This window comes from Dothidotthia symphoricarpi (genome assembly GCF_010015815.1).
Source record: "Dothidotthia symphoricarpi CBS 119687 unplaced genomic scaffold P153scaffold_23, whole genome shotgun sequence".
NCBI classification, from domain to species: domain Eukaryota; kingdom Fungi; phylum Ascomycota; class Dothideomycetes; order Pleosporales; family Dothidotthiaceae; genus Dothidotthia; species Dothidotthia symphoricarpi.
Window position 1 is genome coordinate 71550 of NW_022985030.1, and position 16054 is coordinate 87603.

The 16054-nt window shown below is 53.3% G+C and overlaps 6 protein-coding genes across 6 annotated transcripts in view; 1 reads left to right on the top strand and 5 right to left on the bottom strand.

Annotated features, from left to right (window-relative positions):
- Window positions 1-281: 281 nt before the first annotated feature.
- On the bottom strand, window positions 282-3038 carry P153DRAFT_390389 (uncharacterized protein; the record flags this gene model as incomplete). The annotated part of the gene is made up of 5 exons (XM_033670921.1): window positions 282-1103; window positions 1152-1271; window positions 1325-2212; window positions 2269-2596; window positions 2647-3038. 5 exons carry the CDS (start codon window positions 3036-3038, stop codon window positions 282-284), a joined length of 2550 nt encoding a protein of 849 aa, XP_033518748.1.
- Window positions 3039-3940: 902 nt separating this feature from the next.
- Window positions 3941-4818, bottom strand: P153DRAFT_390390 (uncharacterized protein; the record flags this gene model as incomplete). The annotated part of the gene is made up of 2 exons (XM_033670922.1): window positions 3941-4165; window positions 4264-4818. 2 exons carry the CDS (start codon window positions 4816-4818, stop codon window positions 3941-3943), a joined length of 780 nt encoding a protein of 259 aa, XP_033518749.1.
- A 2961-nt stretch (window positions 4819-7779) lies between these two features.
- P153DRAFT_130438 (uncharacterized protein) lies at window positions 7780-9255 on the bottom strand. The gene is made up of 6 exons (XM_033662040.1): window positions 8958-9255; window positions 8444-8855; window positions 8312-8359; window positions 8223-8255; window positions 8069-8152; window positions 7780-8003 (listed from the first exon to the last, which is right to left on the bottom strand). Exons 1-6 carry the CDS (start codon window positions 8960-8962, stop codon window positions 7959-7961), a joined length of 627 nt encoding a protein of 208 aa, XP_033518750.1. The 5' UTR covers window positions 8963-9255; the 3' UTR covers window positions 7780-7958.
- A 2031-nt stretch (window positions 9256-11286) lies between these two features.
- On the top strand, window positions 11287-12330 carry P153DRAFT_302087 (uncharacterized protein; the record flags this gene model as incomplete). Its single annotated transcript, XM_033664431.1, has 2 exons — window positions 11287-11412; window positions 11461-12330. The coding sequence occupies 2 exons, from the start codon at window positions 11287-11289 to the stop codon at window positions 12328-12330; spliced, it is 996 nt and encodes a 331-aa protein (XP_033518751.1).
- An 820-nt stretch (window positions 12331-13150) lies between these two features.
- P153DRAFT_400987 (uncharacterized protein) lies at window positions 13151-15234 on the bottom strand (the record flags this gene model as incomplete). Its single annotated transcript, XM_033671871.1, has 5 exons — window positions 13151-13669; window positions 13723-13853; window positions 13923-14354; window positions 14408-14495; window positions 14938-15234. The coding sequence occupies 5 exons, from the start codon at window positions 15232-15234 to the stop codon at window positions 13151-13153; spliced, it is 1467 nt and encodes a 488-aa protein (XP_033518752.1).
- A 323-nt stretch (window positions 15235-15557) lies between these two features.
- The window catches only part of P153DRAFT_350323 (glycoside hydrolase family 47 protein), a 3353-nt gene continuing 2856 nt past the window's right edge, over window positions 15558-16054 (bottom strand). The window contains exon 3 of the mRNA XM_033666285.1: window positions 15558-16048. Coding sequence (XP_033518753.1) covers window positions 15564-16048 — 485 coding nt within the window. The 3' untranslated portion in view covers window positions 15558-15563. The remainder of the gene's footprint in view (window positions 16049-16054) is intronic.

The window sequence follows — 16054 nt, forward strand, 5'->3', positions numbered from 1 at the left end:
TGTTAATAGAGGTAGAGTGTTAATAGAGGTAGAGTGTTAATAGAGGTAGAGTGTTAATAGAGGTAGAGTGTTAATAGAGGTAGAGTGTTAATAGATGTAGAGTGTTAATAGAGCTAGATTGGTAGAGTGTCTTGTCAATGGAAGTAATAAAGATGGGTAGTAGCTGAAAAAGAAATAGATACAGTAGCATCATGCCCTCAGTATACAAATCATAGCGTTACATGCGTAAACCACACCATCTCAGAACCCGACGTTGAGGAACTGATAGCATACATACATCTTCATCGTCCCCCATCAATCCTCACAGTCAGAACCCCCATCTCCGTCAGCCTCCAATGACTATACCTCCTCGCCACATGCCCATACCCGCTCGCCTCCCCAAAACACGCTGTCAACCCAACAACTAACTCACCCTCCTCTGCCTTCTTGACAGCCCACCCACCCCCAACATTCTGGGCGCCAAAATGCCCCTCCCGCTCACGATTCGTGCGCAGCTTGAACGCGCGCACGTCTTCGCTGACATGGACTTCCGTCACGACCTCGCCGCCGGGCCCGTCGATGGCGAAGTGCTGCGTAAACGCGTCGTCGAAGGGTTTAAACTTCTCGTGCAGGCTCCTGGGGGTAGGCAGGTCGTGAGCGGAGGAAGCACTGTTCCATGCGGGATCTTGGGCGGGCACAGGGCCCTGTATGCCGATATGACTTGGGGTGCCGAAGGTCCAGTTGTGGCCTGGGCGAATAGCGACGATGTCTGGTGTTGTGCGGAGGGTACCATCGGGGGCGATGCCGGTGGGGATGGGGATTTGCAGCACGGAGATGCGCATGAGGGATTGGTATTCCGCGGGGCGTTGGGCCCAGAGGAGGGCTTGGTGCGGGAGGATGTCTGCGGGGAAGAGTGTCGGGGGGACGGATGGGGGCAGATCGTGCACGGTGAGGGTTGGATGCGACCAGATGGGGTGCATGGCGCCGTTGTGGGGGGCTCGTATGGATGTACAGGCCCAGAGGCGGAGTTGGGCGGATGGGCATTTCGGGGAGAGGGAGCATGAGGACGAGGGGAAAGATGGGGCAGGGGCTTGAAGGAGGCCGAGATGGGTTATAACGCCGCTCTGGAATATGTTAGTAGTTTGTGATTCGCCTGGGTAGTGTCGACTTACGGGTGCAGTTCGTCCGGTGAGGCCGATGAGATGCATACCTGGGAGGACACTCAGGGAGCGCTCGGCCGTTGCTCTATTATGCCAGGACATTGTTTTGGTCTTGCCCGACGCCAGAGTGATCTGGCTGTATCAGCTTGGTTTTAGGGAAGGTAGTGGGAAAGATACAGGCGTACACTTATTCTGCGGATAGCGATGATATCTCTGATGCCTGTGCCTTGCTCATGCCAAGGGTTGCTCCAGTTTTCGTTGGACAAGTCCACTTCGTTTATACCGACCCTGATCTCAGTAATCCAGTTTCTTGATGGGATGTGCAAAGAATGGCACTTGTGCTTCGTCGTAGAACCAAACACTCTCTGCTCGGAGCCGAAGGTTAGCGCAATACCTACAAGAGCACCGTCTTCGGTCCAGTACGTGTCCAAGTCCGAAGTTCGATGTGCGATCTCGCCCCAAGACTGAATGAGCTGCGCGTGAACCGTGCTAGTGGATTCGGGTTGCGGGTGCATGAAGGCAGGCATGTGAAGGGACCTGGCACCATCAAGGATGGCTTTTACGTCCTCGTCGTTCGGTTCTATAATTTCAACGGGAAAGATTTTCTCTATATAATACGTGACGAGCTCCTGGCAGACATTCCAGATTCGTCGGCGGTTTGCAATGCCCTTCAACGGTCCTGCCAAGCCGAATTCGGGTGTTGTTGCCTTGTCCAACCACAAAACTAAGCCTTTGAAGTCGAAGTCTGGAGGGTATATGGTGTCTGTGAGCAGGGTTCGGGATTCCCAGAACCAGGGAAAGATTTGCAGAACCATCATTTGTTTCCAGAAAGCGGGTTCCCTCGTGGAAGTGAATACATACCAAGACGCCTGCATGAGCGACAAAGTGTCTTTCAACGACATGTACTCGAAGACGCCGTGCAATACATCGTATGGTAGAATAGACAACGGGTCCTGGTGAACCTTGTGCGAAAATTCCAGCGGCGTTGAATCATTGTCAAAGAGTTTGGCGGGCAGCATGCTCTGCAACACGTTTTGGAGTCCGGTAGTTGGGCCGGGGTCACATACTAGATACTACGAACTTCAGTAAGCGATTGAAATAATCCCAATTGTTCAAGCAGGTCACAAACCTCTTCACCAGATCGAGACTCCCAGAACTGCTCCCCGCCTCGAGTCGATCCATAGTCCACTTCGAGACCACCCTTGTCACCCGCGGAGTTTTGCGCCATGACGCTGTACATCAAATCCTTGTCGATATCTCTCGAGTGGGTGTAGCCCAAACTGCGTGCCAGAATATCATAGCAAGCCTCGTGAAAAGGGAAAGCGACCTCCTCGCCGGAATCCCACGAGTGGTAGCAATAATGTTGTGTGTCCTTGGTGTCGTTTGGATCACTGCCGGGCCGCTCGACTGCAAATTCTCCTAAATCGGTGTACCGACCACGGCCGGATATGAACGCTCTGCAGTGAGTCAGTATTTGGACATCAATGTTGGTCACGAGGTTGGTTACTTCGTGATGCCTTGCGCTTCTGGGTTGAATCCAAGACACCTGCACCTGTCGATCCATTGCAAACTCTCAATTTTCACTTTTGTCGGATCGTATGATTGCTCTTCCTCCCACTCGCGCATAGAATCTGTGTCATGTGGGTCATTATGAATCAGACCGGTCCAACCGTGCTTGTCAAGGTCCGAAGCCTGAGACCAACTAAGCTTCGAAGACTGGGACACAACATCTGCATCTCCATCTTCGTCTTCAGAGTTCCGTGAGTTTTCGCTGTCTTCGTCCTCCACCGTGTCGTCGACTAGGTCATTTTCAACCTGTGGCTCGGTAATCATTCCTTGATCACTTCTCACCACCTCGTCAACGACCACTTCATCCTCGCTTGATTCCTCATCACTCATTCCCACATCTTCTCCAACCTCCGTCTCTCTAGCCTCTCTAGCTCTTTTTCTTTTCTCTTTCTCTACTTTCCGCCTTCGCTTCCCCAACGCTACCGCCGAATATGACCCAATTTGGATATTAAGAAGCCCTAACGGCCCAGAGCAGAGCGCACAGTAGTACTCCCAGGACCCCATCGTGCATGTGTGAGAGGATGTGTATGCAACAGAGATGCCAGCAACCTATGTTCGTCGCAACCACCAGCCACATATGGTCTGTGCAGCTAGCGTCATTGTTGCCTTGCGAACGGGACACAGTTTGTTTAGGCAGCCGTCCGACGCGAGACGGAGAACGCATGTTCATCAAGGAACCTTAAAATCATTCTGCCAAGATATGTCAAGCCGCGGAACATGATGGTTTAGATTGGTTGATCCTTGACGACGATTTTTCTGAATTCGAATCAGGATTTGTTTTCAAACGTACTCTGTATGCAACTTGATCACACCGCAACTTCATAATTGATGTGAATTTGTAAAACCGTCTGGGTGGATCTAGAGCAGCATAACTTGCAACAATCGAACGATGGTCCTTGTGTATGTAACAGTGTGGTTCCATACTCATGACTCGAATAACTGGTCCTGCTTATCAGCAAAACGTAAAAGCTCCTTTCATCTGTGCTCACCAGTCGCAACTCTCGCTTTGCTTGAAAAGATGCATCGCAAACAAGAAGCCGGTACAACTCGGCATACGTCATGTATTGGATATAGATGGGATGAACGAAATAGTCTACGATTCAGGAACTTCGGCAAATGCTCCGATCGACACGCTCCTGGTCGGTTTGTCATGATCAGCACAGCCCTGCGACTCCGTACATCAGCCATGACTTTTACTCCATCGCGTAGGAAGACGCGAGGTGATCGACCAATCATTGATAAGGTGGGCCTAGATCGCTAGGCCCGCCAGCAACTGTAGGCGAATCCGCGTAGCCGCTATGTTCCTGCTCTTGGTCTTCGCCAGGCGGCTCTCCCGCGTCGAACTCGAGCGCTTTGTCTCTGCACGCCGCGGGCGAAAAGCCGCTGCCGACTTTGGAGGATATAATACGCCAACGATCGTTTTCATACTCGTGCATAGCGGTGTGAAGCTTTTGTACCTGTCACCCCATTGCGGTTAGCCGATCCGACACAGTGGATGAAACACACAACGTTGTGGGTGTCGAAGTCGTGTGTTTCAAAGAAGGACGGCACTTACCATTTCATCGGTCCAGACTGTGGTCTTCGCTTTGAGCTTGGTGCAATATCGGACTTGCAGTGTGCCAGAACTGCGGCCGGGAAAAAAATCGGCAATCTGCTTCCAGGTGAGGTTCTTCTTTTCCTTGAGGTCGACGAGGAGCTGGTCGTCTTCATTGGTAAACTTGAGCTTTGGACCGCGCGGTCGGGCCGCTGGGTTTGGCATTCCCTGCTGGCCAACAACACTGGGAGGGCCATGTTGAGGGGTGGGCGATGGAGGAGAGCCCTCCCTGCGTTGTCTCTTGTCGCGATGTGTACTGGGGAGGTGGTGATGATGTGTAGGAGGTAGGGCGGATTGTGTGGCTGCCAGAGGCGGGTGCTCTTGGAATGGATATCCTTGAGAGGGTTGGCCGAGTGAGACGCTTCCCGTGGCTTGCCCATAAGTACTGATTTGCTGCCTCATGTTTGGATCTTCATGCTGCAAATGTTCTTCTGCATAGCCGCGCTTTCTGTCGGTGCTCTGGCGAGAGTTTGAAGCATAGCCAACGTCGTACGAAGTTGGATTCTGCTGTGACATCGACTGATGGCGCAGGAGTTGGGATTGATACATCGGTGGATGCGTCGCGACATCTGTGTATGTGGGAAGGTTGATAGCGCCTGCATGTTGAAGACTTTGAGAAGGATGCGGTTGCAAATACGAATGGTGATAATTCGTAGGCAGTTCTCCATGAGCATGGAGGACATTTTGGTGTTCGACGTTTGACGTCGGAATATGGCTTTCCTCGCCGGCATCACTTGATAAGCTGTAGTCGAGGAAAGGGCCTCTATAGGAACTCGCCAGTGTTGCAGATATGCATGGAGACTACCAGAGCTAACTCGCTCTGATAGGCCGCCACAGTGAGACCTGAGCCAGAGAAGGATACTCAGTTTGAGTTTGTGTGTCGACACAAGGTAGACTTGTCGCAGATGTGTGAAAAACTTGGCGTCTGGTGTATAAATCAATATCGATATCGATGCGAAAAGAGATGGATAATGTCTTCATCGAACGTAGCCTTAGTGCGTCTCTTATGTCTCGGGATATCAGGACACAGACTTTCAAGAAATACCAATCCAAAAGAGGGGTTCGGTTGGAAAAGCTTTGAGATATAACGCGTTGTTCATGCTTGATGGACAAGGCCTCGAAAATTGGGAAGTACATGCCTTGAAAGATCCTTGTCTTGTGTGATTGCCACACAGAGAGCTTGCACAGACACTAGAATCTTGGAGCCATCCCCCACGAAACAGTATCTGTTCCTGAACAAGCTGGATTTGACCAAACAGGGAAGGCCGGGAGTTGAGGTCCACGTCAAAACATAATGCAGTGGTCCTTGACAATGAAGGGGTCCCCGACGTAAGATCTGGCAGGGGTTCCTGGTCGTTTACACCAGTGTACTGCCACTGGAGAACTTGTGTGCTGAGTGGCTGCCGGGGTAAATTACCGGTAAGAAGAACCTTGTCCAAAATAACAAAGCGATCAGACGGTTAGGGGGATGTAGTACCATACCGTCGTGGTTCTATTTCTAGAATGCCACCTGAGAGATCTCCAGTACCGTTACAACGTTCGCAAGCCGCCTCCTGAGGCTGCCGGTGGCCAAGAGATGTGCATTGAAGGAGGTCTGAACGGGTTAGGACGAGCGCGCCAAATCGCAGGGGTAGGGTGTATGATTACCCCAATCGATGACGCTATGGGCAAGAAAACTGTATCTTTGTCGGGTTGAAGTAGAAAGACGCGGAACGCAGCACTATAGAGAGAGAGGCTCGGTTCGGGCTGGATATGATCATGCAGTTGAGTTCGAATATCACTGCGACGGCGTCATCGTGCCATCTGCTTCGATTGGCGGTAGTTGATGCACCAACTGTGCCCTACGCGTGCGCCGCCGCTACCGTTGGCTATACAACTTGCTTCGCATTCCTAAAAACCTCAGATAGCGGTAAGACTTCGGCAGCGGCGCCCTCTGCTTTTTCCCGTAGTTCACAATTGTAAGCAATGAACCGAGCGTTAGCAAGCCTTCGTCATGAGACTTTGACACATTGGCGACGACTCGGAGTGGCTCATACACTAGATGTTTGGGGTATAGCAAAAAAGCCCATGCCTATATGCCGTTCATCTTCCCCATCGGCGAGAATCAACCGAGCCAAAGGGACATCCCGAACGCCTTGTGACGCACGAACAGGGCACCGCAAGGCCCACAGAAGCACAACTGGAACGCGCAGACGCGGTGGCAATGTCCGATGCGCAGCGTAAATTTTTGACTGTTGGGCTGAAGATGGTGATAGACGAACGTTGCCAGACCAGGGTGCTGTGGAGATGACACAGGAAGCGAGGAGTAGTGAGGCGTAGCAGTGAATTTGCGATCTAACTGTAAGCTGGTTAAAGGCCACTCGCGGCTTGGCGTCCCTACAACCCATCTCCACTGAACATCGCATTCGTATCCCCTTGACAGCAGTCGCCAGGATGAGAAGAGGCTACAGGATCGCGCCGCACAACGTCCGCTCAGAGAGTTACCATACGGAATCCGACAGCATGTGTGGAAAAACAACCTCGAAGGGCGACCGGCAACAACATTAAACCTCCATACTGAAGAGCTGCCACACAACAGCGTTCGGCCAATCCCTATCTGGGATCTCCCTACCGGAGCTACAGCTTCTTGGACTTCACGGACTTGATTTGTTCCGTCCTTGCAAGAAGTCCACAGGCGTTAGCTATCTCAACAAATTTGGGCGGACGGGGTTGATCGTGAGTCTGACCAGTGGCAAGTTGGAGTCCATGCGTTTGCAATTAACCGACTCACTTTAGACGCGCTGACAATTACCATGCTCCCCGCCTCCTTATTCTGAGCGAAGCGTGTGCTGGCTAAATGCTTGAAAGGAGGTCATGGATAGCGACAAATCATGAGCGATACAGTACCCGGCTGATTGATAGGCTTTCCGACAACAACACAGCGCATTGCCCGCAAAACTCGGCTCATTGGAGTTACTTTACCCGTAAACTCGCTAGTATTCTCCCACGTCCCGACTGGGAGGGCTCCTGGTCGGAACAGTAAGAGAGCCAATGCGACCTTCAACGTACTGAGTTGTGCCTGAAATCCGTTACGCAAACGGCACACAACCTGTACGTGTTACGAGCAGTCTGCTGTTCACCAACGTCGGCCGATAAGCTAGAGTACCGAGGAAGAGAATCGACTGGCGCAAGGTGACTTGACAAAAGATTCGATGCGAACTGCTGTAGGTATCCGAGACGCGACGACCCGCATGGTGAGGCAAGGCATGGTTACATCGCTGATTAGTAAGTTGGACTGATACACGAACCGGTTACACATCCCTACGCTCGTTTGGATCTGCCGTTGTGACGGACAGAGTGGCTGCTTTGATACTTTGTGAAGATCAACATTAAGTCCAGTCCACCTCGATTACCAGGCCAAGAAAGAGAAAGACATAAGAGAAAAACGGTCGCTCGCCAGTACGGCCAAACGTCCAGGTATCGAACGGAATAGGGAATAACCGTAGATCTCGTGAACTCCATTGCCGGGAACCAGACTCCAAAACGTAAGAGAAGACAAACGGATGCCGACAGAAGCTCTGCACATGGAGCACTTGATCAGGGAAAGGAAGGCTGGTATCGTAGAGCGAGCTTGTTGCGCTAAATTCGGAAAGCTGCAGACTGTGGTCATGAATTGTTCAGTATTTCCCCCCGAAATGCTCCTTCGCATACTGCTCGCATGCCTGTTGCTGGTTAGCCGAAAAGCCCTCAACCACGCGACGAGACACAAGAACGCATCGGGACCTACTTTTGCAGGCTTGCCAACCTTTTGCCCAATGGCTTTCCACTTGTTGGCGTCGTACTCCTTGATAGCGGCAAGCAACGCTGCGCTCTTTCCTCTCTAGTTAGCATGCGGACACAGCGAGACCACTCAGACACCTGAGTTGTAAGTGAAGACTCACCTCGTCCTCTGCAAATTCGGCGTAGTGCATATCCTGTTTGGGCTTCCATCAGTGGTTGCGCAGTGGAGCCGTTTGAATGTAGCACCTACTTTGTACCAATGCTTCTTCACACTTCCTTCTGTTCGTTGCGGGAACGTCTGGAGTAGCGGCATGAGTCAGTGGCGAACGCGCTCACACATCTCGTGATACCTCGAAGTAACACGTCTTTACTATATCCGTACCTTTGCGATTTCACTCCAGCTGTTTCCCGCGTCTCTCATCTGTTTGAGTCTTAATTCCTCGGCCGCCGTCCAAGGCGTGTTTGTTCGACTCTTTTTTGTCTTTTGTTCTGACGCTGGAGGGTCGACTTCAGCTACCTGGGAAGCTTTCGCGCTTGTTGCTTGCGCCTCTGCGCTGCCTGCTGAGCTGGCCGCTTGCTCCTGTGGTTGACTCGGATGCATAGACTTTCGTTTATTACGATTTGCCGTAACTGGCTGCGACATGGCGGTTGGGGACTCTTGTCTTGCTGTGGTGGTGGGAGTAGCAGGCTGCAGGCTGGGCAGCTCCGGGACTGCAGTGTACTGAGAGGGTTGCTGTTGGCTCGCCGAAAATGGAGACGGCCTCAAGCTACGTTTGGTGGATGGCGAAGAAGAACTGTGCAACAAAGTCCTGTGTCAGCGCATTTGCGGCAAGTCAGAACTACGCGTGGCCGAGAACCACGTGAAAGTAGATTTTGTTGGACCGAAAGAGACTCACGTCATGGCGGCGAATGAGGGCGTTTTGATCTGAACGAGGCGGACAGAGGCACAAGACAACTTCACTGCTAAGATTGGATGAGCTCATAGGCAGAGTGTGGTGTCATGCTCGTATATTCCAAGGTTCAGGGTCGTTCTCAAAGGTTACGACGGTCAGATTGAAGGCGACAGTGGACAACCATGATATCCAAGTAAGCAGATCGGCCGTCGGTGCAAGCGGTGATCAAGTACAAGAAATACAAGATGGGTCAGGTTCGCAGGCAGATGGGCGAATGGGAGGAACGATGAGGCACGAGTGTGGAGGACGGCTGGGATGCGGTAATGTTAAGCGGGCAAGTACCAATCGTCGTAGCCGCCACAATTGAGAAGTGATGTATTGGTACGTTCATGGTCTTTGATCCCTAGTGATGAGGGAGGTATGGGTACATAGATAGGCTGCAGACAAGAAGCGGGGTAGCCAGCAGGTGGCTTCAAAGCTACGGGGACGAGAAGACAAGTCTACAGATAGAGGCGGGGGATGTGCAGCCAGCGCGTGACAGCTCCACGCATCTTGAGCTTTTATGCGAGTGATTTAACCCGCTGCCGATCCAGCCATGACGGAACGATGTAGAGGTAGGTACCATGTGGCGGAAGGATATCGCGGGATGCGTGGTGGAGGGAATAGCTGTCGTCAAAAAGCCGTCGACGTTCGCGGTGGAATCGAAGCTAATTCAGCCATCCTCGATAGCCCGCAGCAGTCATGGGGCGCGGACATGATGTCTACGCAACTTTGCGCCGCGGTGGTGGTGACGAGAAATGATGCTGACATCGCGGGGCTGTTGCTCGTGCCTTCCCGAACTCATCGGTCAGTGACACACGGGGAAGTCGCAACTACATCACCACATGAAGCCAAACGTCGCACAGCGCGTAGACACGTCGACAGCGCCCATGCGATATCATCGAATTCTATCCCTCGACCAATGACGCCCTCGGTTGTGTATATTGTGTCTACTTCGCTGGTCTATCCAGCATCGCGAAACCCCACAACCCTGGCCTGCTCCGCGCAGCAGGTTGCAGAATACAACGACTGCCAGACGAACAGCGCTTGCATCCATCTAGAGTCCAGAGCGGGGAAGACAGCTTAATCTGCTCATTCGCCGTTGAACTGCCGCCCTCCTCGTGATGGGGCGTGAGACCTTTGCGAAATCGACGCCAAGAGGAGCTCCCAGCCATTTGACGCAACGGCAGTATCAGCACGCGTTTGACGGAACAGCTATGGCGCAGCGCTATCGCCCACGGTAAGTCAATTACCACATGTATGGGCCTGAAATTTGCCTTGCGAAGTGTTTCCTCCACAGCAGACTAAACACGACTGTTCCGACTGCTCCCGTTTCGCTCGTCTCATAATACCAACGACGGCCTGGTCACCATGTCATCGTATTGCGCGTCGCCTCTCGAATTCCTCGTTCTACAATTGTATTCTTCCTCACACAGGCCACAGTGTGAATTTCAAATATCTTGCAACGCCGTTCACGACCACCTCGTCCCTTGAACAGAGCGGAGATATGATCAAAGCGCACTGTCCTTTTCCAACCTGTCATTCAGCTAGCGCCCGCTGTTTGATATACTCTGGGGTAACTTAATCTTGTTCCAGGCTCTTTGAAGTTTCGATATGTCAGCTCTCCCAAACTGCAGCGCGGCCCACCCTCTCCACACATAGCCAGTTTTGAAACTGCTTCCGATGTCTCCTAAAAGGCCTGGTCAATTCATGCGAATCCTTTGACCCGCGAATCCCTAGGAGGCCAGGCCGCGCTCTTACAGCTATCCCATCCTCCTCCGGCCTAACGCGTCTCGTATCCAGGGTTTTCAAAACATCGTGGCTGCGGACGTTAAGATCGATCTCGGTGATGTTCGAAAAATGCACAGTGTGACTGACAGTTCGAAAACATTCCCAACATCAGGACCCGCCGCGCTAAGCAGTATTGCTGTGTGCCTCCTAGAACAACATGTTTCTAGACATGGCCCAAATCTATAACTGATCGAATGCCCCGAGCTTCAAAGCTTCACTTGCTTCTGTTCAGCTGCGTTAGTCTTTTAGTTCCTTCGCAGCCTTATAATACTTTCTTTTACTACCCACTGGTTGGGCTGCCTTACATTCTTTAATTGACGTTGCTGAGCAATACATTTATACACCATCACCTATTTCGCAATACGTTCTTTCACGAGCAAATTCCAAAGAAGATCAATAGAATCCCTACCAGACACGACTCGACAAGTTTGACATACATTTTGCAACGAGCATTTCGTTCACACACCCATCAACAATGTCTAGAATCGCAACAGTTGCTACCATGCTTCACCACCAGCCACAAGTTCTTTCTCCTCTCGTTGAGACGCACTCACAGTCACCGAACGCGACCAGCGTTCGCCCTCGAAAGATGTCTGCCGCAGGAAACAGATCTTGGTCCGAAGAAGAGGTATTATTATTCGTGTTCTTGGTGACAAACTCGTCTAACATTTCACAGGAGACTTATCTTCTCCAAACTCGCTTGCAAAAGATGCCTTACAAGCACATTGCCGCGCATCTTGAGAAAACAGAGCTGGCCTGCCGCCTCCACTACCACCAGCTATCGCACGGTAGCCACCGCCGCAGACGCAACTCATCTGTTTCCTCAACCATGTCCGCTGTCTCTGTCGGCCAATCTCCATCCTTCTCCATGGCGGCTGACCACGATGACTGCACGCAATCACCCCGCCAGTGCTCCCCAATAAGCTACACTACCAGTCCCCACGCCAGATCAAAGTCAGACACGACCTTCATGCGTGCGCAGCACAAGATCCTCCTCCCCAGACCCCACATTCTCACCCCCCGTGTATCTCCTGAACCTCACACCGCCCTCCGCATCGACACCGAGGTTGCCCACCACCCCCAAATCATCAACACCGACCGCCTCCGCGCTATCTACGAAGCCCGCCGCCACCAGTTCTGGGCCGCCGTCGCAGCAGACTACGGCTCCGACGTTTCCCCCGCTCACCTCGAACACCTCTGGCGCAACGGCGCAAACACGGTTCGTCCTCCCACTCCCGACGCCTCGCCCGATGGCACGGTGCTGTACAACCCCGTCCTCGTCTCCAAGCCATCAACATCGACATCGACAACAACATCGCCGTTCACGTACCCGTCGCCTGCCGCGAGCGAACAGAACAAGCACTACAGCCCCATGCAGCAGATGAACATCAGCGCTGTGTCTGCCCCCGAGCGCACGCCGTATATGCTCCCGATGCCTGTGCCTTCCACCGGGCGACCGCGGGCTGGCACATGGAGTTCTGCGCCGAGAGACAATATGCCGATTGCGAGCTTGCTCACTGAGGATAAGAACCCGCGGGACTTGTAGATGACAGTGCGCTGTTTGGCTGTAGATGAGAGGGCTGGGGATACGTCGGTACTTTTCGAGTTGTATCTCTCTATATCTTTATTTCTTTCTCATATATACCGTGTTGCTGTGGCAGGTGATGGGATGGATGGATGAAAGGACGCGTAGAATAGGAACCTACGGAATAGTAAATCACCACGATCTCAATGAATTCCTTCCATAATCATTGCATAACTTTCTCCGCACGCTCACACACGTCCCCCGCTCAAGTATCCCCAGGAATCAAGCAAACGACCTACCCTACATACCATGACTTGCTCCTCCCTCGCCCCAATCCCCAGCTCCCAGCCCCCAGTCCCCAGTCCCCTCCCCAGTCCCACTAGCACCCCATCCATGCCCCTACGCGCCAATCGCCAAAACCCACCAAAACACAACACAGCACAACACAACAGACAGTGCAGACAAAGCAGCGCGTCACTTCCCTCCGCCCCACTTCGCGTATATCTCCGATCGCACATCACATCACATCCCCAATCCAGCCCAGCCCAGCCCAGTCCAGTCCAGCCCAGTCCAGCACAGCACAACCTCCAAGCGACGCTCCCCCCCTGCCCCCAACAATTGCCACCTTCCCTTTCCGGCGCTACTGCCCGTGAGACGTAGCACGTCGCGTCGCAGGCATGGATGGGTGGGACGCGTGTGTTTTACGGGGGGGGGTGTAGGCGAGTGGATTGGACTGGGTGAGATGGTGGGTAGGTGGGATATAGGGGAACATAATACGCGAGATGGGCACGTGGGGAGCGGGAGGATGGACGGAAGGAGTATATTGGTATTGATGTTTTGCCTATTTGAAATGCACGTGTGGATCTACGGGGCCTTCGGTGCTGGATTTGGAATATGTCTGATGCTGCTGCACTCCGCTCTGCTGTGTTGGTGTTTCGCTCTGCAGTACCGCTCCATCCCCCCTTTCGACATACCCGCACTCCCGATCCATCCGCCGCATCAGTTCTTCGCCTGGAGCGGGATACTGCGATGTATAGCGAGGGGGAGGCCGGACGAGCAGCACGATGACTTTACTCAGCGCCGAGAACGCGCCGCTGAGACTATACTCTCGGTCTGGTATCCCCGTGCTGAGCCCCACAGTCCCGTACGCAGACGTGTCTTCGAAGAGCAGGGCGAAGGGGGAGAAGCCCATCGCCGAGTTTATCAGATTCCCGCTTGATAACGCAGAGTAGAAGGAGGCGAGGACCTGGAAGTAGATGTCGTATGCGAGCTGTCTTTGGAGGTGCGGGGATATACCTGTTGCATTCGCGTCGGATGCGAGAAGTCCGATGGAGGCTTCTTCGTAGGTGTTTGTTTTGCGCTGGGTCACGGCGGGGGGGGGATGGATATGTACATTATGACTGTGTATGCGACGAGGCAGGCGGGGGCGAGGGGGTTGAAGGCGGTTATGTAGCGCTCGCTTGTGCGGAGGCCGGTGGCTTGGAAGACGCCGTCGATGATGCGGGTGTTGAGGGGGATGGATGGCCTCGATGTCTCACACGCCGCTGTTCAGAATGACGAAGCAGAACCCCTAATGGTGGTTTGCGTGGCGAGCAGGTACCACATCCCTCTACTAGGAACCAAGTAAACGAAGCAGCGCCGCGGGTGCTGGAGGAGAAACCGCAGCGTGTTCCCCAACCGCGATTCTTTGGCGCAGATCCTCTTCAGTGTCCAGATACTCAGCCGGAGGAATGGGGAATTGTGTTTGGCCCAGGAACGCGAGAACGCCCGCAACGAAACGAGCTGGATGTAGTAGTCTCCGCTTTGGGGACGAAGTTTGCGTCCAGTCCGCCGATTGAGAACTCCGAGTAAGAAGGCCCAGCATCCGGAGTAACACCACCCGACTGTGAGCACACGCTCAACATCCTCGCGGTATGCGTATGCGTACGGGACCAGGAACAACACGCCGATGGCATACCAGGACTCGACTAGAATGGCCAGAAGAGCGCGGTACACGACACCTCCCAGCTCCAGACGATGATGTTCACTGAGCTGCAGAAAGCGGCCTTGGGGGTTTGAACGACAGGTAGCCGTGGTTCTCTGGATGCAGTTCGCTCACTAAACACGCGCTCGAAGAAGATGTGCGCGAGCTTCGTCTCCCAGGGCGTGGGGGGGAAGATGTTTTTGTTTGGTAGTGAGAGGTTCGTCTTTGGGATGGTGGGCGTGTTTTGTTGGAAACGCTCTTCTTCTTCTCCTTCTCTTTCCCCTTACGAGCCGCACCCGCCGCTGCTCCCAAATCAGCACTACTACACCCCCCCATCCACCCGACAACTCTCCCCAACATCCCGCACCAGCCCCTGAACGCCTCACCACCTCCGCCATCTTCACAAACCGCCCACCTCCCGCTCACCACCACTCTCCCCACCCGCCGCTACTCCCAACATCCCACACCAGACCGTCGTCAGACCACCCACATCCACAGTATTCAGCCCTGACCCAACCCATCTCCCACGTCCACATATTTCAACATACCCATAGTCATCGCACTGCACGTCAAAAATAGTGCGTCGATATACAGAATACCAGACGAGATGCTAATCACGAGAATGAGGGACAGTATATGCAGTCTACACAGTAAAGTCAGAGTACAGGGATGGGAAGGGTGGCTGTGTACTGGTGGAAGGATGGTTGAGGTGGTGGCATCGTGTCGGAGATAGGCTGGGGAATGCTCTTGGACTGCGGTGATGGGGTTGTGCGGCATGGTGGGTGTTTGCGCGTCTCACGGTGTGGGTTGATGCGGGTCGAAGGGGGTTGAAGGGGGTTGGTGGCATTGTGTATGGGTATGGGGTTCTTGTCGCCATCGCCATGGCAGTCTACCGAACGCTTAACAAGGTTCACGATGTAGTTTACCGGGCTCGCGAACAAGGCAGCTTGGCGCGACGTCATTAACGGCGCGATATGTGGTTACGAATCGGGGGGAGGGGGCTGATTGGCGGGTTGGGGCTAGAGAGTTTGTAAGAAGTGCGGTGGAGATGGAAGGACTGGATGTATGGTCTTGCATCGTCGATTGTGTTTGGTGTGATCTGTTGGGAGTGGAGGGGAGGGGAGGGTATGACATGAGAATGAAAGTGAGGAAGGTGAAGTATAAAAGAAATAATTACAAACCAGCGCACATTCCAAACCATCATATCGAAGCAAGACAGAATCGATATACTATAAACAACGTCCACACATCTACCCTACACCACTACAACCCCCACATCCCAACCCCCCCATCAAAGAACAACCAGATTCCCAATCCTCACCCCCTGACACTTAAAAAACCAGCGTCTCCTCACCCCCACCGCGCGCGCACGACCCAACGCTTCCATCGTCTCGGCGCCGCCGCCCACCATAAGCAGCGGAATGGGATGAACGCGCAGCAGTCCACTGGGCGAAGTCTGCGTATCATCTAGCAGGGGTTGAACGAGGGGCGAGGTTTTCGTCGTCCCACCACCACCGTCAACGTCTTCGTCAAACCCATACCCATCCCCATCCTCGCTAACAACGAGCACAACCTGCAAACCCAGCGCATCAGGGGGGAAGGATGGGATATTGCGCAGCTTAGCGGAGAAACTGCATCCGCCGCGGGGCACGACGATGACGTGGTGTGTTTTCGGGATGGAGATGTCGAGCACGTCGGTGCAGAGGGGGGTGGGGTGGATGTATATCTTTGTCCAGGGGAGGGGGTTTGCAGCGGCGTTTGAGTCGGGGTCTGCGTCTTTTG

Excerpts from the sequence above, each read along its gene's own strand:
- P153DRAFT_130438 (XM_033662040.1), bottom strand. Across the intron at positions 8,256-8,311 it reads TGAAGAAGCATTGGTACAAA|GATATGCACTACGCCGAATT; the intron begins GTAGGTGCTACA and ends AAGCCCAAACAG. Across the intron at positions 8,153-8,222 it reads CCGAATTTGCAGAGGACGAG|AGCGCAGCGTTGCTTGCCGC; the intron begins GTGAGTCTTCAC and ends TAGAGAGGAAAG.